Source organism: Acomys minous, assembly GCF_964271855.1.
Source record: "Acomys minous genome assembly, chromosome: 13".
NCBI classification, from domain to species: domain Eukaryota; kingdom Metazoa; phylum Chordata; class Mammalia; order Rodentia; family Muridae; genus Acomys; species Acomys minous.
This window is the reverse complement of record NC_140495.1, coordinates 8,341,244-8,367,842: the sequence shown is the minus strand read 5'-3', so window position 1 is coordinate 8,367,842 and position 26,599 is coordinate 8,341,244. Positions and strand designations below refer to the sequence as shown.

General features: G+C 44.7%; 1 protein-coding gene across 1 annotated transcript in view; it reads left to right on the top strand.

The window, feature by feature from the left end:
- The window catches only part of GADL1 (glutamate decarboxylase like 1), a 172,169-nt gene that overhangs the window by 52,372 nt on the left and 93,198 nt on the right, over positions 1 to 26,599 (top strand). Inside the window, exons 9-11 of the mRNA XM_084751879.1 lie at positions 3,617 to 3,733; positions 8,739 to 8,803; positions 9,362 to 9,443. Coding sequence (XP_084608005.1) covers positions 3,617 to 3,733; positions 8,739 to 8,803; positions 9,362 to 9,443 — 264 coding nt within the window. The remainder of the gene's footprint in view (positions 1 to 3,616; positions 3,734 to 8,738; positions 8,804 to 9,361; positions 9,444 to 26,599) is intronic.

Below are 26,599 nucleotides of genomic sequence, written 5' to 3'. Positions count from 1 at the left end.
TCCCCAAAATAACTGTCAGATTCTCAAACCCTTCATTTTATTATTTTATTTATTTATTTATTTATTTATTTATTTATTTATTTATTTATTTTGCCACCCTCCATTTTATTCATTTGTTTTGTTTTTCTTGCCACGAACCACAAGTACTTCCTTTTAGATTTACTTTCTTCTTTCCCTACTCGATTTCCTATTGAGAAGAGCCTCCATGGTCCTAGGCGTACTCCATGGTGGCAGGTCCGAGCGTTCTGCTTGCGAGGGTCCTAGTTCTTTTCCTTTCCTTCCTCTTTCTCAAACCTTCCATCTCCTTCCCACTTGTCCCCTTTCTTTCCCCCATCCCTTCTTTCCTTATTCCCTCCTTCCCTCCCTCCCTCTCTCCCTCCCTCCCTCCATCTGTGTCTGTTCTGTAAAATCTGTCATTGTGCATGGCCTCACCATTTATGGTGGAGGTGTATCGTGCCTCTTACCACCCAGAACTCGATTGGCTTTCTCTTCCACAGCCACCTCAGCCCTTTTCACAGCTCCACATTCTGAGGCAAACTCCTAGCATGGTTCCACCGATCCATAAAGAGTTGAGTCTATCTGCACTCCTACTTTTAAAACTGGTTCTGCGATTATATTTAAAGGCAATCGTTTCTTAATATAATCAGATGTTCAGTCTATATTAAAAATTTCCCTTTCCTTTTACAATAATAGCTGGCATATTTAAGGAGGAATTTAGATAAGGTTGCTGCGCTTTATGTGGTTGGTAGGTCTGATGACTTTTTTGCTAACCCACAGCTCCCACAGCTTCTTAACTTTTGTGCCCTGAACTGAATTGATTTGGGGGAAGCACTGTGTCCTGGGTTTTAACTCACATCAAGGCTCCAGAGACTCCTCCCTCCGCTCTGCCACCGTCTGTGCTTGTGTCTCATGGAATATGGTGCTCAGACCTCTGTGAGGTTCAAATAGAATTTCTTGTCCCTTTTTTTTAATGTTTAGTCCTTCCTTGAGGAGATATACCCCGTCTCCTTCTGTGATGCCATTGATCAAAGGAGCTCACTATTGCTGGGTCCACTCATCCAGTATAAAGGCCCCTCCACCCCGCCTTACTCTCACCTCACAGATCCAGCAGCCCTGTCAGCCAGCTTTTAGTGACTTTGGGGTTCACTCTCCTCCTCCTCCTTCACTTGTCGACAAGCAGAAATGCTTCGTCATCAGTAATTAGTTTCCCTAAGGAAATGGTTTTCCCAGGCAAGAAGGAAAACATCTTCTTGTCTTGCCGGATTTACTAATTCTCAATATTCTGAGATCATTTTCCATCCCTGCCCCAAGGGCAGCCTCCTGTGTGTTTAATGTCATTAGCTATTTATATTTCTAGCACAGGTTGGTTTGATTCCATTGCAGTCATTAGGTTTTTTTCTTCAACTCTTGGTTTGCTTTGATACTCCAAGTGTAGGAAACTGACATAATTTTGAAGTTGAGAACCTGAGAACAGAGGTTTGTGAAAAGTGAAAATTGCTTCAGACACATTGAATAGGAGGCATTGGGACACACTGGTGTTTCTGCCCAGTTTTCTTTGAAGTCAGTGCCTACACGGGGATGGATTCACCAGTAACCAACCTGGCATCCATTTGGAGACAATAACACACAATGAGAGGGTTTGTGGACCTCGGTGGTGTAGACCTGTTTGTCGGCTTTTCAGTGTTTCTTTCAGCCATCAGCATGGGTTTTCGTGCTGGGGTTGAACTCTCAGAGCCACGACAACCCATGAAAACATCTTTTAGGCAGTGACCTTTGCTTGATGCCATCACAAAGACAGTCCAAGCAGCAGGGCACCACCGAAGTAGCTATTGGCCAGCCCAGCAAGCAGAACCACTGAATATTTCCAAGGTAGTTTTGAACATGAGTGTTTGAAGTGACAAAGGTCTTGTTTTCTTTTTTTTTAATGGAATACAGCTCACAGGCAGTGTGCGATCAATCGATACTGTTTCATTGAACTTTGTAGTTAACAGGAAGAAATGAGGAAGGAAATAGTAAGGAGGGCTAAATGCACCCATAAACAGGTGATTTCTGGGCCAATTAAGAAGATGTGATTTAATAGGTGAAGAGAACTCATTAGAGTCTTCTAGCATCTTACAAGCACATTTTCTCTTGATTGTCAGACATCATATAGCTTAGGGGACGGGCCCCCACCATTAAAGACACCTTAAACAGTTTTAGAAAATGACCTTTTTGTCTGTTGCTTTGAACGATTGATTGATGCGACTCCGTTCTCGTTCTGTTTAGGTCACTTGACATGATAAAGACTTAATCAGTTGTGGTTGAGCACAGGGAAGAATTTGCCACTCTCATGGTCCCCCAGTGGGTGGGGGGGGGGCTCTGTCACCTGCTGGCCTGGATCTGAAAGGGTTAGGGTAGGCCCAGCCCTGTGTGCCACAGCTCTCTCCCCAGATGGCCAGTGGATTCATTCTGTGCTGTCTCTCTGACTCCTGGGCATGCGGGACCCAGTGGTCTTGCTCTGCCCCGCTTTCCATTGAGACATAACATCTTTCTATCAAAAGGTCAGTTAATTGAATAAGTTTGGCACAAACACAGGTGCCTATGGCATGGAAGGAGATCAGAATCCATTGCAGTCACAACGAACCTCACCGTAAAACTAAGGGGAAATCAGCGCTAATGCTTAATGAGAGCCAGTTTTCAGAGACAATTAAATGGACAAGAGTGTCTTACTCCTCAAATGTTCTAAAACCTTGGCACTCATAGCTACCAACAGTCCTTCAGTTGTCTCTAGATTGTCCCTGTAAGTAACACACCTCTGTCATCGTGCTAGCATTGATGAGTTAGGAAGCATCCCTCCCTTTTCCTCCTTTGCCTAATCAGCATGAGTCTTCAGGTGTGCACACCGTGGCTGGCTAACTTGCTTGTAGTTATTTTTCATCTCTGTGTTGTACATGATCTCCCTTTCTTCATCCATGGGTCACTAACGTCTGCTCAATTTAGCAGGCATCAGCTGTGTGTGGAAGGTACCAAGACAGGGATGAGCCAGGTGCTCTTCCCCATCGCATGTAGTGAATCCATCCTTGGCTATCCAACATGGACCACCCTTCCCTGTGACATTTCCTCCTTCTCTCTGTTCACATTTTGGCCTGTGTCTTTGACTGGCAGCTGTATTTACTTAGATAAACAAGGCAGGCCTGCATGCTTCACCCCGGGGCCAGATTTTTGCTTCCCAGTCCTGCCTCTATTTGTTTTGGTGAGAGGGGGCAAGGCAGGCCCAAGATGTTTCCTCAAGAACTATCCAGAAAAACTACAGAATGACCTTTCTGTCATTACCAGTATGGTTATCTGCTTTGGACCTCGGCCATTGCCAGAACATGAACCCGACAGGCAGAATACAACAGACAGTATCTGAAACCATAATCTTAACTCCAGCCATTGATCTGGACCAATGAGGACCAGATTATAGCCTTTTATCAGGGTGCTCAACCTGTTTATATAATGACCAGAGGCCACATCTATGACCTCCAAAAGAGGCCCTGTTTGTTCGGGATGCATAACCCTGTGTTTACCAGCTTACAACGGGGCAGATTTCACAATGATGGTGACAGTTCTCTTTGTGATTGGCTCCTCTCCACAGGGGGCAGTGCCATTTCTTGTCTGTGCCACCTCTGGTACCACCGTGCTGGGCGCCTTCGACCCCCTGGATGAGATTGCTGAGGTCTGTGAGAGGCATGGCCTCTGGCTCCACGTGGATGTAAGTTCATCTGCGTCTGCACCTCTCCCGGCTTCTCACACTCTCAGAATCCAGAATCCAGAAGCCTCCACTTTGTTTGTTTGTTTTGTTTTGTTGTTTTTACAAACAGGGTTTCTCTGTGTAGCCTTGGCTATCCTGGACTACTTTGTAGGCCAGGCTGGCCTTGAACTCACATTGATCTGTGTGCCTCCGCCTCCCGAGTGCTGGGATCACGGGCTTGCACCACCATGCCTGGTGAAGCTTCCACTTTCAGTTATGAGCATGCATTTTCCTTAAGGCTTCCAGAAGATTCTGAGACCACACATCTGCTTTAAGTTTGTCCTCTGGGTTCCCTGGGGCCTTCTCCTTTTCCAGGAACCAACATTTTTTTTTTGGTTCCCCAGAATCAGCAAAGCAGCCCAGTGTTAGGGAAACACTGATGTCGAAGGCAGGAGTTGTGGCTTTGTTTCTAACCTGCATCATCTTCTTCACTATGTTCATCCCCAGCGTTTGCAGTTGCTTCAGATGCAGGAGAGATGAGATTCTGATAGAGTCTGCATCTTCCAGCTCTAAAATTATATGATTCCAATCAGTGAGAAAATGCAAAAGAAAAGAGAAAAAAAGTATCCTGCATTACACAATTACACGACTTAATTAAAGCAGGTTCTAGCTGGATCCATAATAGATAATTATTTGAGGGAGAGTGATATAATTTATGTTCTTCATAATTTTCCAACTTAAAGGGTTGGATTTTTTTTTCTAATTCATCTCATAAGTCCTGGCGTTGTTCGCAATACATTTTGCTTTAAGCTAAAGGTAACTTTTATTACAGGTCTGCTTATTCGGGGTTCGAGAGTTGAATTCAGCCAGCTCAGTGTGCTCGACATGTTTTATTTTACTCCTCCCTCCCTACCCTTCCCTCCTTTCCCCTTTCTTTCTTTCATCCCCTTCCTTCTCTGTCTCTCATCCCCTTCCCTCCCTTCATCCTCTTCCTTCTCCTCTCCTCTTCCTCCTCTCACTTCCTCCCTCCTCCTCTTCCCTCCCCTCCCTTCTTTTCCCTCCTCTCACTTTTCTTTCTTTCTTCCTCCCCCTCCTCCTCCTCCTCTTCCTCCTCCTCTTCCTCCTTCTCCTTCCTCTTATTCTTGGTTTTTCAAGACAGGGTTTTTCTGTGTAGTCCTGGCTGCCCTAGACTCGCTTTGTAGAACAGCTGGATTCAAACTCAGAGATCTGCGTGCCTCCCCCTCCCTGAGTGCTGGGATTACTGGCGTGTGCCAACCTGCCTGGCTCTTCTCTCACTTTTATTCCCTTCCCTCTTCCCCTCCCTGCCTCCTCTGCCCCCTTCCCCCCTCCTTTTTCTTTTCTTTTCTTGTACATGAAGCCAGGCGCTTGTGGGTTTGAACAGACCTTAGAAAAGGGATGGTTGAGCATGCTCACTAGGCTTCAGTGTGGCCAAGATGGTCCTGATCAGAAGAAATATGGAATCATTCACTGAATGGAAGATCACCAAGCATTAAGGACACATATAATTTTATAGTTTGGAGCATTTTATTCTCCCGAAGTCAATTGTCTGTAGAAGGATGTAGAGAGAGCACTTGAGTCCTTTAAGGTTTTCACTAAGGAGATGGTAATGTGGGGTGAGCCAGACACAGGCTCATTGGCATTGTAGGCGTGATTAACACGCCAATAGCACCGCTTCAGGTGATTATTTGGGACTTCCGTTAAACAGAGCGTGAATATTCTTATCTGCTCACTTTTTAACTCACACAGTATTGATTTTTATCGCCTTAGAAGTGTGGCAATACTTAATGTCCTAAAAGATAATGTGAAGTGAGCACTTTTGTTAACCATGGGAATAAAGAGAAACAATTGAACGCACTAGCATTCTCCTTAAATATTCCACTCTCATAAAAGAAACATCGAAAGGGGTTAGATGTTTTATAGCTTTAGCAGCTTTGAAATTGGAAATGATCTAAAGAGATTTATGTGGCTTTAGACAGAATTTTAATTTATAGATATTAACCAAAAACCCTCTTTTTTAAACTAAAGGTTAAAATTTGAAGTAAATACTTCATTAAGCTACAGCAACTTGTCGTATTTGCACATAGGATGCATCTGGCACATGTGCTATTATGTAATAGGATTAAAATATTACATCAAATTTGGCTAAAGCCTCTGTGACTAGATGAAAGAAATCTGAGTTAAAGAAATGAAAACATCCTAATCCCGAGGCAGTGTTTATTCGTCCTTTATTGTGGCTGTTATCTAATCCATTGAGAAGTTTGATTACAATAGAATACAAATTATCTTTAGGAAACCTCATATACTGCACATAGTCCATTCATGTTAAATGTCAGATCTTGACAAAGTCACAGCAGTTGCTTTAACTTCTTACGTATTTCTAAGGGAATTAAAGCCTTTCCCAGTTCCTTTCTCTCCCGCTAGTTGCTTCAACTTCCATGGATGGAGAGGAACTTAAATTTAGAACATGGCTGTTCTGGCAAGGAATCACATCCAAAGGCCTTTTAGGTCTATGTGATCCAGCTGGAATACAGACACACCTTTAATCCATGAGACAGAGGCAAGCAGATCTGAGTTCAAGGCCAGCTTGGTATTGAGCAAATTTCAGGTAAAGAAAAGCTTAGGTCCAGGCATGGGGGTACATGCTTTTAATCCCAAACAATGATAGAAAGGTTAGTTTGTAGAAGAAAACACTCATGTTTGAAAGTGATGTTTAATTGAGTGGCAGAAAAGGTGATGAATCAGAGAAAGATTTGAAGACTAGGATACGCCCAACTTTCAGGAGAAGAGAGAGGAAAGGGAAGCTACTGAAGGGCCAATTCAGAGAGAAAGAGATAGAGATAGGGAGGGAGGGGGGAGGGAGGGAGGGAGGGAGAGAGAGAGAGAGAGAGAGAGAGAGAGAGAGAGAGAGAGAGAGACAGAGACAGAGACAGAGACAGAGACAGAGACAGAGACAGAGACAGAGACAGAGAAGTTTTACCGGGAGAGTTTTACAGAGAGAGGTTGAATGCGTGAACAAGCTAGACACAGGTGAAGACAGAATGAGCCAGAGAACGTGAAGGAGCCAGAAGGTTAGAGCAAATTGCTGGAGTTAGCTTGAGGCCAAGCAGAGCAATTCAGAGGCCAAGAGAGAAGCCAGATTGAATAAATCAGCTGGGAGAGGAGCTTGAGCCAGAACAGCTGAGTTGAAGCAGCCAGCCCAGAGCTCAGAAAGAACAAGAAAGGGTGAGCTCATTAAGCAGTAAGTCCCAGAGGCTGGAACACTCTAGGCTTAGGTTAGATTGTATGAAGGCTAGAACTAAATAGAAGCAGGACCCTGGTATCAGCATTAATTTTTTTTCTCCTTTTAATCTATTGAGAAATAAATTTGTTTATGGATCTTCCCTATCCTGCCCAGTGACTTTGTAAGTCAAATGAATTCTTGTCATTTTTAAGTGTAAGTCTCGCTCAGTAGGATTGGGAGGTTTTTATTTGGGGGTCAAGAAGTGTCAGGGGTTGTGCAAGGGTCCAAGGAGAGTGCAAATTTAGGGTATGGAGCTGGTTAACTGCATGAGAGGGAAAGTGGGTGTGACCAGTATGTCCTGCTTGCTTCCAACCCGGGTCAAGTCCAGTCTTTGTGTGGCCTGTGGAGTGTGGCAGTACAGAGAAGGGGGACATAGGAAGGACAGTAAGTGACAACTCCAGTTTATTAATCCCTGAAGATATGTTCACTCTTAGGGCTGCTCAGGAGTCTGATCCTGGCATAAGTTCATCCTTGAGTGTATGCTGCAGGACTCACGGCCCTCGCCCTCGCCCTCGCCCCTGCCCTGAATGGAACAGTTACTCTTGGAAGGGAGTTGAGGCCACAGGGCGGCTGGTGCTGCGCTAGCGTGGCTGCAAAGCTTCGGCAGTACTCCACGTGCTGTGAGAGTGTCTCCTTCCTCTCCTACCTCCAGCTTGCACACAATCCCGCTGCTTTTTAAAAACACATCACAGCATCTATCTACCTTTAAACTTATTACTAAAAGAAGATGGCGTCTGCCGGCTAGGTACCTCCTGAACTCAACTGTTGCCTGAAGCATTCCCTTCCCCTCTTAGCGCCCCATGTTATGCTCTCTTACTTGGCCAAATAGTTACTTCAACTAAACCACAGTGGTGCCAGGTAAAGAGAATGGGTTTAGGAGCCTCAGTCTGATGTTAATTACCCATGGTACCCCAGACGATCTACCTAGCACGTCTGAACCTTAGTCTTCCTGCAGAAGTTGAGATAGTTGTACCTCCATCCTTCAGAGGAGTCTGTGGAATTTCTTGGGACTCTCAGAAAATTCAGCAGGGGTCAAGGTCAGGTGCCCTCGAGGAGTCTCAGTTTCTCCTCCTCCTCCTCCTCCTCCTCCTCCTCCTCCTCCTCCTCCTCCTCCTTCTTCTTCTCTCTCTCTCTCTCTCTCTCTCTCTCTCTCTCTCTCTCTCTCTCTCTCTCTCCATTGTCCTATAGACTGAAACTCACAATTTCTCCTACAGTTTCTTTGCCAATATTTCTGAGAACCATTTACCCAAAAATGTCTAATTCTTCATAAAGGATGCACATCTACCCACCCCACCCCCGTTGACCTCCTTGCCACTTTGCCGACAATTTCCCCCATTCGCTGCATAGAGCCTTTGGTTCATGACTCACAGTACAATATGTGAGCAACCATATGAAGATGCCATCTGTTCTAGATCCAAAGTATCCATAGGGCACGGGCTGCATCTTTTTAGCCTCTTTTGGTCCACACAAACCTCAACTGGCTATTAATATACCAATTTCTTTATGATGCGTGATTTCTTATCCATGAGTCAATGGGGACCCATCTACTATACTGGGGTTCTGATTGCCTGATTACAATGCCTGATCAAACTCCTCAGAGTTCAAATCAGTAAACATGATATCAAATGAAGTACCAAATGACACATGTGGGGTTGCTATGGCAGTTCACAGGTAGGCAAATGACACTGAAGTAACTTTGTTTTGGGTATATAAATATCTCAACAGGCCTCTTGGGGTGGCTCAGCTTTGGTATCAAGAAAGCACCGCCAGCTCCTGCATGGCATCCACAGGTAAATTTAGTTTCCTGTTTTGCAGTTCACTTTTATTTAGGGAAAAAAAACACCCAATTGTTGCAATGTCTCCCTCTGAGTGGCATTTAGAGCAGTGCTGGGGAGACAACTCAGTGGAAAAGCTACTTACAAAAGGACCTGAGTTCATCACCCAGGATCCACATGAAAAGTTTCCATGAGTGGTAGGTAGCACACACCTATAATCTCAGTGCTGGAGAGGCGGGCATAGGCTGTTCCCAGGGACTCAGTGCTCTGCCACCCTGGGCTAATGAGCACGCTCCAGGCCAACAAGAGACTCTGCCTCAAAAAACAGAAGGTGGATGGCTTCCTGAGAAATGATGCTCAAATTCAACCTGTACACACACACACACACACACACACACACACACACACACACACACGCACGCACGCACGCACGCACGCGCGCGCACACACACACACGCACACACACATCCCATGGGTTGGTAACTTATACAGGAGACCTTATTACTAGTTTCCTTCTCCCTACAGAGACTAGCCAAACCCCTCTCTGATCTATGGCTTTCTTTGACACTGCAGGGCTGACTCGGTGGCCTGGAACCCACACAAGATGCTGATGGCTGGAATCCAGTGCTCCGCTCTACTTGTCAAGGACAAATCTGTGAGTTTCCCTGTTTTTCAGAAATCTGAGAATTCAAGTTTTGAGAAGCTTTGTTTTTTGCTCATTTCTTGATGTCTTGGGCTAAGAGTTGATGATCCCCAAGAAATGACCATGACCTTGAAATGAAAGATAAATAGACTCAGATTAAAAGAAAAGAAAACAAAAACTGGTATTTCTTCTCTAGTAGTTTTGTGGGTTTGATTGAGGCATTATATAATCTTATTACTTAGAGAAAAATGATCTTTTATACTCTCATTTGCATTATATTTTAAAACTGGACCCCTCTCTCTCTCTCTCTCTCTCTCTCTCTCTCTCTCTCTCTCTCTCTCTCTCTCTTTAACTGAGTCTGGGGTTTAAGTCATCTTTAAGTCATCTCAGAATTTCCACTCACTGGGCAAGTAGAGCAGATGTGTGTCACACATTACCTCAAATGCTTAGTATGCTCTAGCAGGGCTTCTTCTGTGGGAGGATGTTGGTAAGGGCTGGCCTCTGAACACTAGCTCACTGGGGTGACTTGCTCAAGCTGCTTTTGGAACATGAGGGAGAGTTGGGAGCTAGTCTGGATGACTGTGAGGCAAGCGGGACAAGGCAGCTGAGCCCCTCTTGGCCAGAGGCATAACGATATGCTTCTTGTGGGTTAAATAAGGATCCTGTGGGAAGTGGCCCAGGCTGAGAAGTGCCCCTTCATTCTTAGAAATGCCTCCTCAAGATCTGTGTTCAGCATGTGGGTGATCTTTCCCAGCCATCTGTTTATATCAGAGGGGACTCCCTTTGCCAATGTGAAAGTCATTTCTGTTTTTTTTTTCTTTAAGGAGTTTTATTGCAAGTGAAAAAACATTTGAAACTTGAAGTTTTACTCTTATGTGTGGAGATACTTAAATGTCCTTAAAAAAAAACAAATAAATGTGCCATTTGTATTTTAGTACCCTGTGTGTTTTGACATGGCTAAACAGAGTGTCCATCCAAAATTAAGAGAAGATTTTGTATCTTCAACAGTAGCTGCTTTCAGGGATATGATCTGCCTCCAGATGTTTTGTTAGGTTGGTTCTAGTTGGCCATTCATAGCTTGATTATGGTTGGTTGTATTCACAGATTGGTTAGAGTTGATGTCTCCACAGGTTGGTTATAGTCAACTGTCTTCACAGGTTAGCTGTAGGTGACTGTCTTCACAGGTTAGCTGTAGGTGACTGTCTTCACAGGTTGGTTATAATTGACAGTGTTCATAGTTGGTAATGGGTGACTGTATTGATTACCACTTGACTTTTTTGTTTTGGGTTTTAAAGCTGTGAGTTGAATGATTTAGGACTGGGGTAGTTTAAGATTATCATGCCATTTTGAGTCAAAGAACACACTCAAGTTACTCACAGATGCATATTTAGGGCAGGATAGAAATAAGTATAAACCCAACTTCCTTTTGGACTAGATTCAGAGACAGAAACAGCCCAGATGCACACTAAGTGCCAGGCATTTGGCATTTTCTTTCTCCCTCCTCATCCGACCTGAATGACAAACTATCTGTTGGAGTGACGTTCTTAGCAATGGAAAATTTAGATGCAAAGTTCTGAGTACTCTTTATATAACTTCCTAGCTGCTCTGTTCTCTTTTTTTCTCCGATCACATTTGAATGACCTATCAAAAACTTGGCTCACATTTATGAAAGTAGGCAATTGCACTTGTGAATCGTACACCTCATTAACAAGGGTTACATTGTTATGTTTTGAAAATGAATCCTTTCCTAAATTCCAGTGATAACAATGGTGCCTGCTCACATGGCATGATTAAGAGGTTAACAGAGCTGCATTCACTGTGCAAGGAATTGAGCACTTGAAGCAATGTTATCTTGAGGAAAAACTCATTTTTTAAATTCAGTGGAGTAGAAAGCTCAGCCATGAGACAGGCGAGACGGCTAAGATTTCCAGAAGTTTTGCTGTTGATGGTTTCTGTCTCACACCTGCTTCTCTTCATGGTTCTTCTGTGTAGTCAGCCAGTCAGTGTCTCAAGCGATTGATTTGACTAACCCAGACAGGCCCTTCACTGTGCTCCTTCTAGGAGTTGAGCAGTGAATGAGAGACTGTTCCCACAGTCAGAGAGTGTCTAAGCACACACAAGAGACAACAACAGAACAGGCATATTGACCTGTGTGTGTGATGCGTGCTTATGTACACAGGCATGCTCATATGTACTTAGCATGTATTAGTACAAGGAGGACCAAAGGTGACGCTGGGGTTTCTTCTTTATTCATTCTCAGCTTTAGTGTTTGAGATACTGCCTCACCCTGAACCCCGAGTTTACTGTCTCTGCCACGCTAGCTGGCTTTGAGTCTCCGAGCTCCACCAGCCCCCGACCTCCACAGTGCGGGGAGTACAGGTGTGCACCACTGTATCTCAGGTTTATGTGGATGCTGGAGATTTGAACTTAGGTCCTCAGACTTGTGCTGCAAGCGCCTTAACCACTGAGCCGTCTTACCAGCCTTATCTATTTGGCGCTGTGGTAGCAGTATTGACAGGAGCACTAAAGATGCCTTGGTTCTAAGTGCAGTAGCTCTTCCATTCTTGATCTCTTCTTATCCCCAGTACCCACTAAACAGCTTTTGATCTATGTGTCACAGATCTGGCCAGTTTGATACAGGGCAACTCAATGGAAGCTGATTAAGGTGATAGATATGAGATGAAAATTCTCCCCTCCTTTCTTACTTGAGTGCAGCAGTAACAGAACTGGAGACGTGGGCTCTGGCAGCCACCAATGGCCTTAGAGTACAGCACCAATATGTCCACAGCATCAAAAAAGAAAGGAGAAAGTTTTGCTCCTGGGTACTAGCTTTGAATCGTGTGACAACCCCCAAAATACCTGCCTTCAGGATGCAAGTGACACCAAATGTCCTTGTGGCTCGAACCATCTCCACTGGGTAAGCTGTGTGCACAGCTGAATGCACTTCCATCTACTACAGAGAAGAATATAAGACTGAGAAATCATCACAGGGAGACACATGATGTCCCAGGTGCAAAGAACAATATGTGCAGATCTTCTAAGAAAAGACAGTCCTTGTTAAATTTCACAAGCTGAAAGAAGCTTATTGAGGCTGACTGAAGCACCGATGATAATGTGAAGATGGGCAGGAAATGGGATGAAAAGTTTAAGCAGTAAGTAGACCAAACCACGACCCAGAGATCATTCTAACAATCTCAGACTTGATCTTTAGAAAGGCAAAGAACTTTAAAATTAGGCAGTGTTGCGACTAAAGAGATGGCTTGGCAGTTTAGAGTGCTGTTGCTCTCCCAGAGGACCTGGGTATAGCTCCCCAAAGCCACACGGTGGCTCCTAAGTACCTCTATCTCCAGTTCCAGGGGATCCTATGTACTCTTTTTGCCACCTGGGTCACCAGGCATGCATGTAGTGCACATACATGTCTGCAGACAAAACTCTTATGTACATAAAAATAAAATAAGTAAATCTTTCTGAAAATGGAAAGCATTTTAAAAGGTTTTTATTTTGGGAAACAAGTTAGAAGGGAGCAAGGATGGGTGGAGGAAGGAAGGAAGGAAGGAAGGAAGGAAGGAAGGAAGGAAGGAAGGAAGGATACGCAGACATTGGTGTCAAGTGCACTGGTTGCTTGTTTCATACTAGAAACTATACCCTGGCAAAAGCAACAAGAAGGAAGAAAGATTTACTGGGCCCACAGTTGAGTCTACAGTCCTTCATGATAGAGGGGCCATGGTGCCAGGACATGAGGCAGCTGCTCAAATTGTGTCCATAGCTGAGAAACCAAGAGCAATGGATGCTGGAACTCAGCCCACTTTCTCCTTTATGTTCCATCCAGGAGCCCAGCCCATGGGGTGGTGCCTCCCAGAGTCCAGGTGGGGCTTCCTATTTCAACTCACCTGATCTATATAACCTCTCAGGCCACGCCCAGCATCTTGTCTTCCAGATGAGTCTAGTTCCTGCCAAGTTGACCATCAGTCTTAGCCGTTGCAGCAAGGAAGTTATAATGAATGATCTGACATCCTATGTCTGTATTACATAGACTCTACAGGGCTCAATGATCACCTGCCTATGAGAGAGAAAGGAGAAGCAGCTGTCAGGTTGGCTCTTTTAGTATTGGCATGGCGATTGAGTAACTTATGATCTTTAATGAGATAGGGTAACATTGCATACTTTTAAAATCTATTTTATTGGGGTTTCCATATTCCTTTACCTCTCTCCTCCACCCGAGTCCCTTCCAATACCCCAGCACCAGGTAGGAGAGAAACAAGGTTAATGGAGAGAGGGGATGTAGTTCTTTTTGGCTACTTCCTGCTGTTTAGGGTTGTTAGGTTCATTGGGGCAAGTCCAATCTTCGTTTCAGGATATCTCCAACTTCTTCTCATTGAACTGCAACAACAGCAACCAGGAGCAGCAGGGTGGTGGGCAGTGGAGGTGGGCAGCAGCCACCTTCTTATTTTGCACACTCCCCCCGCCACCCTGATCCCTCTTTGGGATCTCATGTTTATTCCCTCTCCTGTGCCCTTAGAATTAAACCATCTGCAAATAGTCTGTTTCTGTGGACAATCTAAAGCAGCCCCATATCCCATACCTGGGATTCAAGCAAATAAACGTGTTTATATAACATAACCGAGTTTTAAAGAAATCCATGGGAAGTCTATGTTATAGTGTTAGATATCTAAAATGTGAGAATACCATACATTCAAGTAAGGCAACTGACGTACAAGAAGAGCTCTTGGCTAGCAAAATCTACACGGAGGATACTTGGTGTCGTAGGGGTGATTGAAAGCCCCTGGGAGGACTTTGGAATAAGAAGAAAGAGATATAAGCTTCTGTCTTTGTCTTAGGGTCACTCTCACTGTGATGAAACATGACCAAAAGCAGCTTGAGAAGGGAAGGACTTGGCTTACACATCCTGAGCCACACAGCTCACTGAGGGAAGCCAGTGGAGGAACTCAAACTGGGCAGGGACCTAGAGGCAGGAGTTGATACAGTGACCATGAAGGAGTGCTGCTCACTGACTTGCTCCTCATTGCTTGCTCAGCCTGCTTTCTTATAGAATCCAGGGTCACCAATGCAGGTGGTACCACCCACAATGCGCTGGGCCCTCCCACATCAATCACTACTTAAGAAAATTCCCTACAGTTTTGCCTATACTAGATTTTATGGAGCCATTTTCTCAGTTGAGGTTCCCTCCTATTAGATGCCTTCTAGCCTATGAAGTTGATATAAAACTACCAGAAAAGTCTTGAAGAGCTTCAGGGATTGACTAGAAGAGACAGAATTCTGCGAGAAGGCTGGTGACAACAGCCAGGAAGATGGTTGGAATGGGAGTGATGTAATGAACTCGAAGAAGGAACATATATGGAAAAATATTTTTGTCACTGAATTCTCTACAGCAAAAGATAGACTAACTAGAAAAGAGCCAAGCAAATTTGTTTAGGCAAAGTTGGCTGTGATGCAGGAGCCCTTAAAAATGAGGAATTGAGGGCTGGGGAATATTCCACATTGGTGGAGTGCTTGCCGTTGCCTAGCACTGGAAATTCTGAAGCTCAGCTCAGCATTAGGGCAGAAGACTCTAAGACCGAGTCAAAACAGTATTTCTGTGGCTGGCCATACACAAGTCTGACCAATAATTGGGGGTGACTCAGTGTGGCCTGTTTGCTCATCTTCCTCTTGTTACTGGGAAAGGAAGACCTACATAGAGGGAAGAAAGTCAAGGAGTTCTTTTATGACCTCATGGGGGGAAAAGAGTGTCAGGGTGACCTCTAAGCTGTCCCACTGTGGGATCTTGTTCCTAGGGTGGTGGCTGACTTCCATCTCTTGTCAATGCATCAGTTGCTGCCTTTGTCACTCTGGCAGAATACCAGGCAACATAAAGGGGGGGAGGTTTATTTCACTTCTGGTTTCAGACTGTCCTAGCAGGGTACCACACACAACAGGCTGGGCCCTCTACATCCATCAATCACTGATTAAGACAATGAACTACAGGCTTGCGGATCCTAGATTTTATGGAGCCATTTTCTCAATTGAGGTTCAGTTGAGGGATGGCGTTATTCACGGCAATGGAAGGGCATGGCTTCACTTGTCCACAACTTTGGCATGCGGGGGATCAGAAAGAATGAGAAAAAAAAGCAAGCAAAGAAAGGACACCCAAAAGAACTGCATCTATGACCTACTTCATCCTTCTTGGCCCCGACTCCTAATGTTTTTACATCCTTCCAAAACAGTGCACCAGCTGGGGACAAAACAGTCAAATACACAGGACACTTTACAGACACTTGACTCATAGTGTAACATCTTTCCCCAGGTTCCCAAAGGCTCATGGGACCTCATCATGAAAACGGCCTTCAGTCCAATATGGAGAGGCTCAAAATCTTAGCAGTCCCAACATCGCTTAAAAGTCCAAATCCACGGTCTCTTCTGAGATTCAGGGCACATGGCACAGAGTAAGCATCTCGCTTGAAAAGCAAAGGCTGGGAAGCTAGGAAGCCAAGACTGGACAAGGCTGTATGGAAACCCAGCAGGGCGCACAGTAAATCCCGGAGCTCAGTCCATGTCTTGCGTCGGGATGCACAGAGGCATCGCTTGAGTTCTCATGTGCTTGGAAAGCCCTGATTCTATGTCTTCGCCATTTGCAGGACACATGGTCCCTCTCAGGCCGGCTTCACGTGGTGTCTCCAGCTTTCTCAGGCCTTCTATCATCCTGAGGTCTCCGTTAAAACTTAGAATTAGGGCAGACAGCTAGGACTCTTCAGTTCCTTCCACCCCAAATTATTGCTTTTGGGAATTTGGAGATGCGAACATTCACATTATATGTGGTAGCTGCTGAGCTCAATGCTAAGCCCTACTCAGGCCTGAGTGTACCTGGGAGTGGTGCCCCATGAACATCGATTTTAGACTCCCTTCTGCAGTTGGGGTAAGGGATAACTCTAGTTGAAAGACAACAAATTAGTGAATATGGTGCTAAGGCAATGATCTCCCTAATTGATACTCCATAGTGTTCATGGGCTTTTCTGAGGGGTTCGCTGTGGTGTGCTGACTAATTTCCTGCCTTGGTCAGGGGCCACTGTGGCAACAAAGCACTTTCTCACTCTTAAAGCTGTACTCTCTGGGGTCCCCTTTGTACCAGGAAGATGAAAAGAAGGTGAGATGGTCCCAGAAAGCTGCGATTATAAATAGACTGACTGCAGGTGTAAAAGATGTGTGCCCGTGTGTCTGCAGATGAACAAAGAACACATTCTGATACTTTGATCGTAAATAAAAGGCTGTGTGTTCTATCGGATGCACAGATGCAGAAAAATTTCAATATCCACCTTTCGATGTCTGAGTGTTTATTAGAAGGATTTTAGTTTTCAAAGGACTCACAAATATGTTGACAGGGAACAGCTCATCAGAAGTCCTTTGGAGTGTTAGTGCCTCCTTGTCATTTCTACCCACCTCGTCATCTGGCTTAACTGCAAAGCCTCGTGTTGTACCCAGCAGCCACAGGGAATTCCAGAGGCAGCTTCCTTCCTTTTTATTTTCAAAGACTGTGCTGGCGCTGTGGCTTGTTTTTGTTCTGTGTGTGGTGTGTGTGAGCATATGTACATGTGTTTGCATGTGTATTGGAGAACTATGTGCAAGCGTGCATGTGTAGGCCATACATTGATATTGAGTGTGAATGGCTTGCTTTATCAGTCTCCACATTAAACACTCAGGCAGGGCCTCTCATTTGAAGCTGGAGTTTGCCGTTTTGGCTAATCCACACAGCCAGCTTGCCTAAGGATTCCTTGTCTCCACCTCCGACCGGAGCCCTGAAGTTACTGGAGAGCATTTTGGTGGTCCTTCTATTTACGCTGCAAGGTGTCTTACCCATTGAGCTATCTGTCCAGCCATACACACAATGGATTTTAAAAACTCATGTCCATCTTGCTATTTCTATTTCCAAAGTGCTAGCCAAATGAAAGATGAAGAAAGGCTCATAGTACTGCTACCCGAAGATGCCCTCCTCCTGTTTACTGCATCGCCCAGGGCTTCAGTGGCTGTACACTCACCTAATCACCCATCTACAAAATGTGATGCACACTTTGCTTTCAGCACACAATTATGAATATGGTTCTGTATCTTTCTGTAATTTTCTAATAGTCGAAAAGCATCCTATCATTCAATATGCTCTAGTTTGTATAACCAGTCCCTTAAGATTGACTAGATGGTTTTAATTTGTATTATTCTACTTTTTAAAATTACATGCACATGAATATGTGAGTGTAGGTGCCTTTGAAGGCCAGAGGCATTAGACCCCATCTGGAGACAGAGCTACCGGAGGTTGTGAGCTGTCTGATGTGGGTGCTGGGAACTGAACTCAGGTCCTCTGCAAAAGCAGCACACACCTAAACAACTGAGGTGCCTGTCCAGCTCCACTCTTCCTTTTGGTCATTACAAATTTAATCGCTGTCTTTGAGGCTCACTCTGTGTTAAACCCCTAGAAGCTAAAGAGCCAGGGTCTGTGTTCATGGTGATTTTCTGTACTTATCTTGTAATTTTCCTTCAAAAGTTGGTTACATTTTCACTAGGAGAGAGTGGGATATATGTGTTTAACCTTTGACATCAAGGAGTATTTAGGGGTGTCACTGTGCTGGGCAAGATATCTGTTCACTTGTAGAAGCACCAGTGCAAACATCCTCATTCTAATTTTATCTGGTGGCATTTTATACCTACTTCTCAGGCATCTTTGGCTCAAGACATCAACGTGCAATCTTTTGCTCCCAAGGTTTCAAGTGTGCAGCCTGAGAGACACAGGCTCCGTTCTATTCTGTTCATATTCCCTCTAGAGGAGGCTCAGCTGTAGAGCTGGTGGGTTTTTTGTTGGTTGATTGGTAGGTAGGTTGGTTGGTTGGTTGGTTGGTTGGTTGGTAGGTAGGTTGGTAGGTAGGTTGGTTGGTTGGTAGGTTGGTTGGTTGGCTTTTTTCTTTTTTATAAGGGAGAAAGAAAGGTGGGAAATTTATTCAGCACACAGTCATTGGAGATGTGCTATGGGTCATGCAGGGCAATGCTAGAAAAAGAAAGAAGAGGAGCAGAGGGGAGGAAGGGGAAAGGGGAGGGGAGTGAAGGGGAGGGAAAAAGAAGGAGGGAAAGAAAAAAGGAAGGGAAGGAGGAAGGAAGAGGCAGGGAGGGAAGGAGGGGAAAGAAGAGAGAAGGGGAGAGGGAAAAAGGGAGGGGAGGTGACCAATCCTACCATGGTTCCCCCCAAAGACAGAATTCCTGATGCAATCATATACCAGAGTATTCCAAACTTCTCATCTCCAGCTTTGCTTCTATTCTAAATAGCACGCTACCACAATGATTGTTGTTCTGTGCCATTTCAAAATACACAAGTACGCCTTTAATCCTAGCACTCTAGAGGCAGAGGCAGGCGGATCGCTGTGAGTTCAAGGCCAGCCTGGTCTACAAAGCAAGTCCAGGACACCCAAAGCTAACACAGACAGATCCTGTCTCGAAAACACAAAACAAACAAACAAACAAACAAAAACAACAACAAAAATGAAACCAACCAAACAAAACAATGAGAAACAAAAATACACAAGAGAAGAGAATAGAAAATAAATTTCCCATCCTAGAAGGCAGAGCAAAGTGTATGTGCTTCAGTGAAGGTCTCCTTTCTGCTCTCATGCTCCATCCCAGGGCTCCCAGGGGTTGTGGACACTGAGTCACCTGAGCAGAGCTGTTTCCATGCATGCAGGGAACACATGTGCCTTTGCTAGATACACGCACCATACAGCTCTTTAAAATGGCAGCCCTGCTCACTGGGGTAGGAGAAATGGAGGGAGGTGACTGTGTGGAAGTGACTGGAAGGGAGAAGCTTGCCCCTTTTGGGCTTCTCTGCCTTCCATTGTTGATGCAGCTGGAACCCGCCATTGTCTGGATGTTTGCTCTCCATCTGCCATGGTTCTTCCCAGGTGTCTTGTCCAGGTGGAGAGCTGCATCTCTCTGGCAGACCTGATAAGAGTCAGTTCTTTGAAAAATCTCTCTCTGTGCTATATACACATATACATGTGTTTGCACATGTATGTGCAGGTGTGTGTGGGAGTCAGAGGTCAACATTATTGACTCCCATAATTTCTACTCATCTAATTTTTAAGACAGTGTCTCTCTCAGAGCCTGGAGCACATTGGTTGGTGTAGATCAGCTGGCTAGCAAGGCCTCAGGGTCCTCCTGTCTCCATCTCTCCAGCACAGGCTTACGGGCATGTGGCACCATGCTTGGCTTTTTATTTGGGTGCTAAGGTTAGGTGCTTAGGTCTGTAGGGCACATAGCAAGCTCTATACCCAGTTAGCCATCTCTCCAGCCTACCTGCTTTTAAAATCAAATAAGCATGAATCATTTCCCTTTCCCACAGATGCTGTTCATGTGTATATTTGTCTGAAGGCATCACATTAAAAAGTACAAGGCTGTCAGCAATAAATGACACCTTTATTGTCTTATATCTAAGAGGAAAAGGGTTATAACATTATCAGCGCCTTGTGTTCAATTCCACTGTAGTCATCTCCCGCCAACAAACCAATACAATTGGGTTTTGGTATTTAGTTTTTGGTATTGCCTCAGTCATTAATTTTAATGAGGCATCTGGTACTTTGTTTCAGATCCAGGATCCTTGTTGGCTGGTACATTAATATTGTTGCTCACAGTGTCCCTACAATGTGTGGCCACATACCCGTGATCACACACTTCACTCTAACCATAAGTTACTCTCTAGGTATAGACAAAGTCAGGTCCTTATGTGAAGAGTAGGCAAGCCGCCGTCAGAGCCTGGGAGCAGCCCCTGGAATCAGCACACGTAGGCTCTTATATGGGCCCCTCATGGAAAAAAATAAGACTTATTCACGCTGACATTCCACCCCATAGTACAACTGCGGTCACTCAATTAAATTCAGTAATGGTACTTCTTAGGCCAAGGAGATGGCTCAGTTGGAAAAACTCCATGCTTTGCAGGCATGGGGCCCTGAATCCGACCCCACAGCATATAAAAGAGTTTAGCTGACTTAGTGGGCTCCAGATCTCAGTGGTAGCAAGAACACTGGGCAATGACAGATGAGCCTGTCCTCTGACCTCCACACAGACCCACAGGCTCATGAACACACACATATATATATATGCACACATAGTACATGTACAAACTAGTTCATTAACTACTAGAACCAGCTGGATTTGACTATGTCTCCAACACTGCCAAGCACAAGTATGTGTCTGGCTTGTTACCCTCAGTATGAACTGTTGCCTTTTCTCCTGTAACCTGATTGATATTTTATTTCTTGTGAACAGTGTCTTCTTTTGGAGGGACATTAAAGACATTTTAACATAGGATTTAAACACAGGGGTTAAGAAAAAGAGAGGTGCCTGGAGAGGAAGCAAGACACACCCCCAAAACATGAGTGTGGGCTCCTGACAGGTGAGCTGTGACAGCCGTCCTTCCTGCTGATGGTGTGTGCCAGCTGCTGCCTGTCTCCTCCTCCTCATGCCATCTCCAACACCCCCACATCTGTCCCAGGTTGTCGCTTACAGTCTTTACTCTGTTCCAGCACCGGGCATTTCATTTCGATGCTCAGGCACCCAATAATAAACCAATGATTCATGCTTCCCTTCCCCAGGCACCAAAGTTATTTCTGCTTTAGAGTCTGACGAGGCTGGACAAGTAGAGAGAAGTTTTCTCCTCTACAGTTTGTCAGATCCCTTTCGATCCCCTTGTATGAGTGGGGTGACATTCGCCCGTCTGCCCATCTGCTGGCAGTGGCTCTTAGTAATGTTGCATCAAACATCTTGGCCTAGAGCCTCCTAATTTCACCCTTGAATTCCCCCAGAGCTCTTGGGTGAGCGCCACCTGGTCCTAGGGATTGCACTCCGGGCATTTCTTGTGCTTTGCCTTGATGAGCTGGGGCTTTGCCCACTCTTGGATCCCATCTCTCCTGCCTGTCTATTTCCGGAGAGCCTTGAGGGTGTGGGGATCTCTCTGATGTGCTTCCAGGTGAAGAATTCACTCATCTTGGAAGCCCATATCATTGACTATGAAATCCCGACCTTCATTTCAATGATAATAACCACAAATGACTCCTTTTTCACTAAAAAAAAAGAAAAAAGAAAAAAAAATTGACCTGGTACCCTTCTGTCACTGCTGATGTGATTTTAAAAAATAAAAACAGACAAACAAACAAACAAACAAAAAACTGTCCCAGAAAAAAAGAAGAGGCTTAAAATTATTTTTATAGACTAAATTTTTCTTATCCTACTTGGGGACAATCTTCTAACAAAGGAAAATTATGTAAGTTTAAAAAATCCAAGAAAAGGAGAGCCATAAGGGGGGCATAATAAAAGAAAGCCTGGGCTGTAGGTAACGAAAAGATGCAGTCTGTAATTAGCATGGCACACCTGCCTCTGTGGGTAGCTACAAGGCGGGTTTAGCATGTTTCAAGGATTCCAAGCGCCTGCCTGCATTTGGCTCATATTCCTCTGCTGCCACATGACGACAACTTCTTAATCGTATTTCCTCCCTCCAGCACGACTCCCTGGAATAAACCACTCCACTTGTTTCTCCTTTGGGTAACTCTCGCTGTCAGAGCTTTTGCTTTCCAAGGCAGATATCTGAAAAGGTAGCGGAGGCCTAGAATCAGGCTTTTGTACCTCTGTGATGCCAAAGACAGACTCGTTCAAGAGGTCAAGAAGTCAGTTGTTTTCTGGTTATTTTCTTCTGTGGTTATTCAGAGTGTTAGTCACGTGACTTTCAAAAGGGAGGCTGGGGAATACCTCAGTGGTGATGTCTAGTTTGCTTGTAAGGATGTTTAGTAACTGTACTCAAGAAAATGCTAATGTCACAGAAAGAAGATGAATTCACACCTCACTTGTGAGCTGGGTGGAAAGGTCAGAATTGTGTCTTTTATGTAGGGATCCTAATGCCCACAGAAGTGGCAGCCTGGGCATGAAGCTGCTCCTTCCGAGCTGTGGGGATACAGGGTTTGTACAAAACCCATAGTACTGTACAGAAGATGTGCCTGTGTCTGGCACATTAGGGACAGATGTGGTGGTACCCATAACTGACCCCTGTGAGGCAATGGGATTGTTGTGAGTTTCAGGTCAGCCCGAGCTACATAGTGAGTTCAAGGGCAGCCTAGGCTCTAGGTGAAGTTGTATCTCAAGAGGAAAAAGACACAGAAGGAAATCACAGTTTAGGGGGACTTGAAAGGCATAGACGTTCATTGCATTGTATGGCAGCGCATCCAAACAGGCTGTTTGGGAGATCACAAGAGGTCAGGTGTTGGTTTTTCTTTCTCTCTGTATGTGTCTATGTGTGTCTACTTGCCAGAGTCAGTTCTCCCTTCCCACTGTGTCCCTTCCCACTGGAGACAGAATCCAGGTCGTCAGGCCTGGCTGCAGAAGTACTTATTGACTGAGCCCTGATTTGAGTGTTTTCCATAAGGATTGCCCAACCTGTACTTTGACATTTGGTATAGGGTCTAAAGGATCTTCAGGCTTGGGTAGGATATGCTTTTAGAACCACCGCCCATGAAAAATGAGAGACAATGTATGCCTCAGATGTGAACTTACAGCATTATAAAGTGAGCAATTACACTGAAGCAAAGAGCACAGCCAGAAGCCCAGACACCCTCCGTGCCTTCCTGCCTTACGCTGACTGATTTCCCTTTTCAATTCTCCTCAGGAGTCAGACATCCCCTGAAGAGCGTAATTTCCTTTTGCCCCTTTGATTTTTCTTAAGAAGACATTGTAACATGTGTTTCTTGAGCTTGCGTTTTCACCGTCCTTCCAGTTATGCTAGCCGTTTGTTTCTGTGCTCGGTTCTGAGTCAGGGCGGCACTCTCTCACCCAGGCTGGCTTCACACTGCTAGACCTCAAGTGATCCTGTGCGTCTGTCTCTGGAGGAGTTGAGGATTTGAGCGCAGGTTACCACATCAGCTGTGTCTTTAAGGTCCCCCATGTTATGGGATAACCGTCTGCATATTTCCACTCTTTCGTACTAGAGCAAATGAACACACACTCGGTTTGTTTATCCATTGTACTGTTGGTGAGCATTTGTGTGATTCTGATTTCAGGTTTTTACCTACGTTTGCTGTGAACATGTGTGTGTGCGTATCTTTATTGCCCTCTGAATCTTGGAAGTCCCATCTGGAATAATTTCCTTTCTTGTAGACTGTTCTTTGGAGTGTCTTATTGGCTCATTTGATAGCATATTGTGACTTTTAAAAAATATTTTCCCCATGTATAGAACTCCAGTGAGTGATTTCCTTTCAGTACTTTGATGATACGTCCCCTTACACAGATTTTCCCCCCAGCTTTTTGGTATTATGTTTAAATGTTACTCACTTAAGTGTCATTTTTTTTAAAAGAAGAAGTGACTTTTTCCTTTGGTTTCTGTTAACATTTTCAAGCTTTCAAAAAAAAATGTTTGCTGCTTGTGTTCTAAGTATGAGTTTTGTCGAATGTACCATAACTGTCTTGTCACATTTGAGGAGTGGTTTTTTTATAAGTTCGGAAAATATCTGCTTGGTAACTGCGCCTGACTCCTTATCTCTTTCTCTTGCGTCCCAACTCAATACACACTGGATTTCTTCATATATTATTTTTTCCTATGATCTATTGTGTATGTTCCATACTTTCTTTTAGTGTTTTAGATCTATTTCTTTATTTAGTGTATGAATGGCCATGCATGTGCCACAGTGCATATATATAGAAGTCAGAGGACAGCTGGCAGGAGTCAGTTCTCTCCTTCTGCCATGTTGGTTCTGAATTGAGCTGTATCTTCAGGCTTGGAGACAAGCTCCTTTAGCGTGTGTGGGGGGGGGGGAGGGAGAGAGAGAAGGGGGAGGGAGGGAGAGCGCATGGACATGGGGGTCAGAGGACAACCTCAGATGTTGGCCACACTGGTTACTGAGGTCTCTCACCAGGCTGGAACTCACCAGTTAGGCTGAGCTGGCTGTCCAGGGAAGAGATCTTAGGGTGGTGACCTTGGGGCACTAGATAAGAAAGGGAACTTCTTTTCTGGTCATGTTGGCATTGAACCCCATGAGTTGATTCCCATAGTCTACTGGTGTCTACTAGTGAGAAGTGACGGTCACAACAGGGTGTCATGGGGGCCAAAGAGCTTCCTCAGCCCCCTCCTTTTGACTCTCATCTTGGGAAAATTCCCCTAGTCTGACCAGGTCTCAGGAGATAGATATCCCAAGACCTCCCCCTCATTCTCTAGGTCTTTGTACTTTCCATCCATGGGTCCCTGGCCTTGGCCCTGCCCCAGATGTGTCTCATGAGATGTGGGTTGTATGCTTCGCTCTAGCTTTGCAGGCTGTGCTCTGAAGGAGGCTTTCTGATGAATAGATTGGTGCACAGCAAGCTTTTGACTTGTAAAATTCAGCCTTGTTTCAATATGGCCACCAGGGGTCATCAATTACTCTAATCACCTTTTGTTCAACCTAAATAATTATGGCGCCTACTGTGTGTTCAAATAAGGCCTGATCTATTTCCCCACATCAAGTCAAATGCTAGCAGGAGAGACTTTAAGCGAACATCTAAGAAAGTATTGCTTTTAGTAATGCAGAGGAGATGAGTGTTAGGGAAATGTGGGTCAGGAAAGTGAATGGCACTAGGGGTTGTCAGAAAACTTAGTTGCATCAAAGATGGTTTTGTGGGGGAGGTGGTACCTGCCTGTGAGTGTATAGACAGACATACCCATGTCTGCATGTAGAGTGCAGTTCAGGGTGCCATGTCTTCCTCTATTATTTGCTTTGTGACAGGATCTCTCATTAACCTAAAGCTTGCCATCTGGGCTAGACTGGTGAGCTCTGGAGCTCTTCTGGATCCTTCTGTCTCTGCTGAAGTTTCAGGCATATGTATCTATGGGAAGACTTTTTACATGGGCACTGAACATTCCAACTCAGGACCACAAGCTTACAGAGAACAAGTGCTCTTAACTATGGATTCATTCCCACATCCAAAAATGAATTTGGTGTGGTCAGTTCTTAATATTTTCAGTCTATAACTCAAAAGCATCATACAGTCATGATAGTATAGAGAGCCAAGCCCAGCAAAGATCATCAAAGGTATGTGCGGTCACTGACCAACCTTAGGTCAACCAACCCTGGGAGTCCAGGCTTGTCACCCCATCAGTTAGAAGCCAAAGGCTGGGGGAATATGAGTTCAAGGCCAGTTTGCATTACATGAGACTTTACCTTAAAAAGCAAAACATGGCTTTCCTAATGAATGTGTGTTAATGCATTAGTATATTTGTGCTAGGACACACATGTTGGGACACATGTTAGTATATATGAGCTAGTACATATCACATCTTAGTACGTTCATATTAGCACACTATACTCACGTGTTAGTGCATGCACAGTAGTACACAGATTAAATACACATATGTTAGTACAGTACACATGTGTGGACTACTGTGCTTTGTTTCCATAACCAGTACCTTGTTTTCTGTTCTCCTTATACAGAGTCTAACTAGGCTTATGATAGTTTCTTTTTTAAAAACAAATGTGAGGACATCCTACTGGCACTCTAGGTAAGAGAAATATAGGAGATGGGGGAATAGAAGGATAGAAGGATCCAGAGGATCTTAGAAACCTACAAGAAGAACAGCATGAGGGGTGGATCAGGGCCCAGGGGTGTCTGCTCAAACTATTGCACTAACGAGGGACAATACAAGTTGTAAACACCTACTCTGATCTAGCCAATGGATAGGACATTCTCTGCAGTTCCGGGGAGAGCAGGGACTGACTCTGACATGAGCTCTGGTGCCCCATATTTGACCACCTCCCCTTGGTGGGGAGCCCTGGTGGCACTCAAAGAAAGAACAGGCAGACTACCAAGATGAGACTTGATAGCCTTTGACCATAAAGTGGGGGAGGAGAACCCCCTCAATCATGGACCTAGGGGAGGGAAGAAGGGTGGGGGTGAGAGGGAGGGAGGAACGGGAGGATACAAGTGAAGGGAGAACAATTTAGTTGAAATCTGAATAAATTAATTAATAAAAAAGAAAAAAACAAATGTGTGTGGGAGTGATGATGATGATGATGGTGGTGTGTGTGTGTGTGTGTGTGTGTGTGTGTGTGTGTGCGCGCACACATGCTTCTGTAGAGGCCAGAGGTCAACTGAAGATGTTTTCTTCCCCCATTCTCTGCATCATTTTCTGA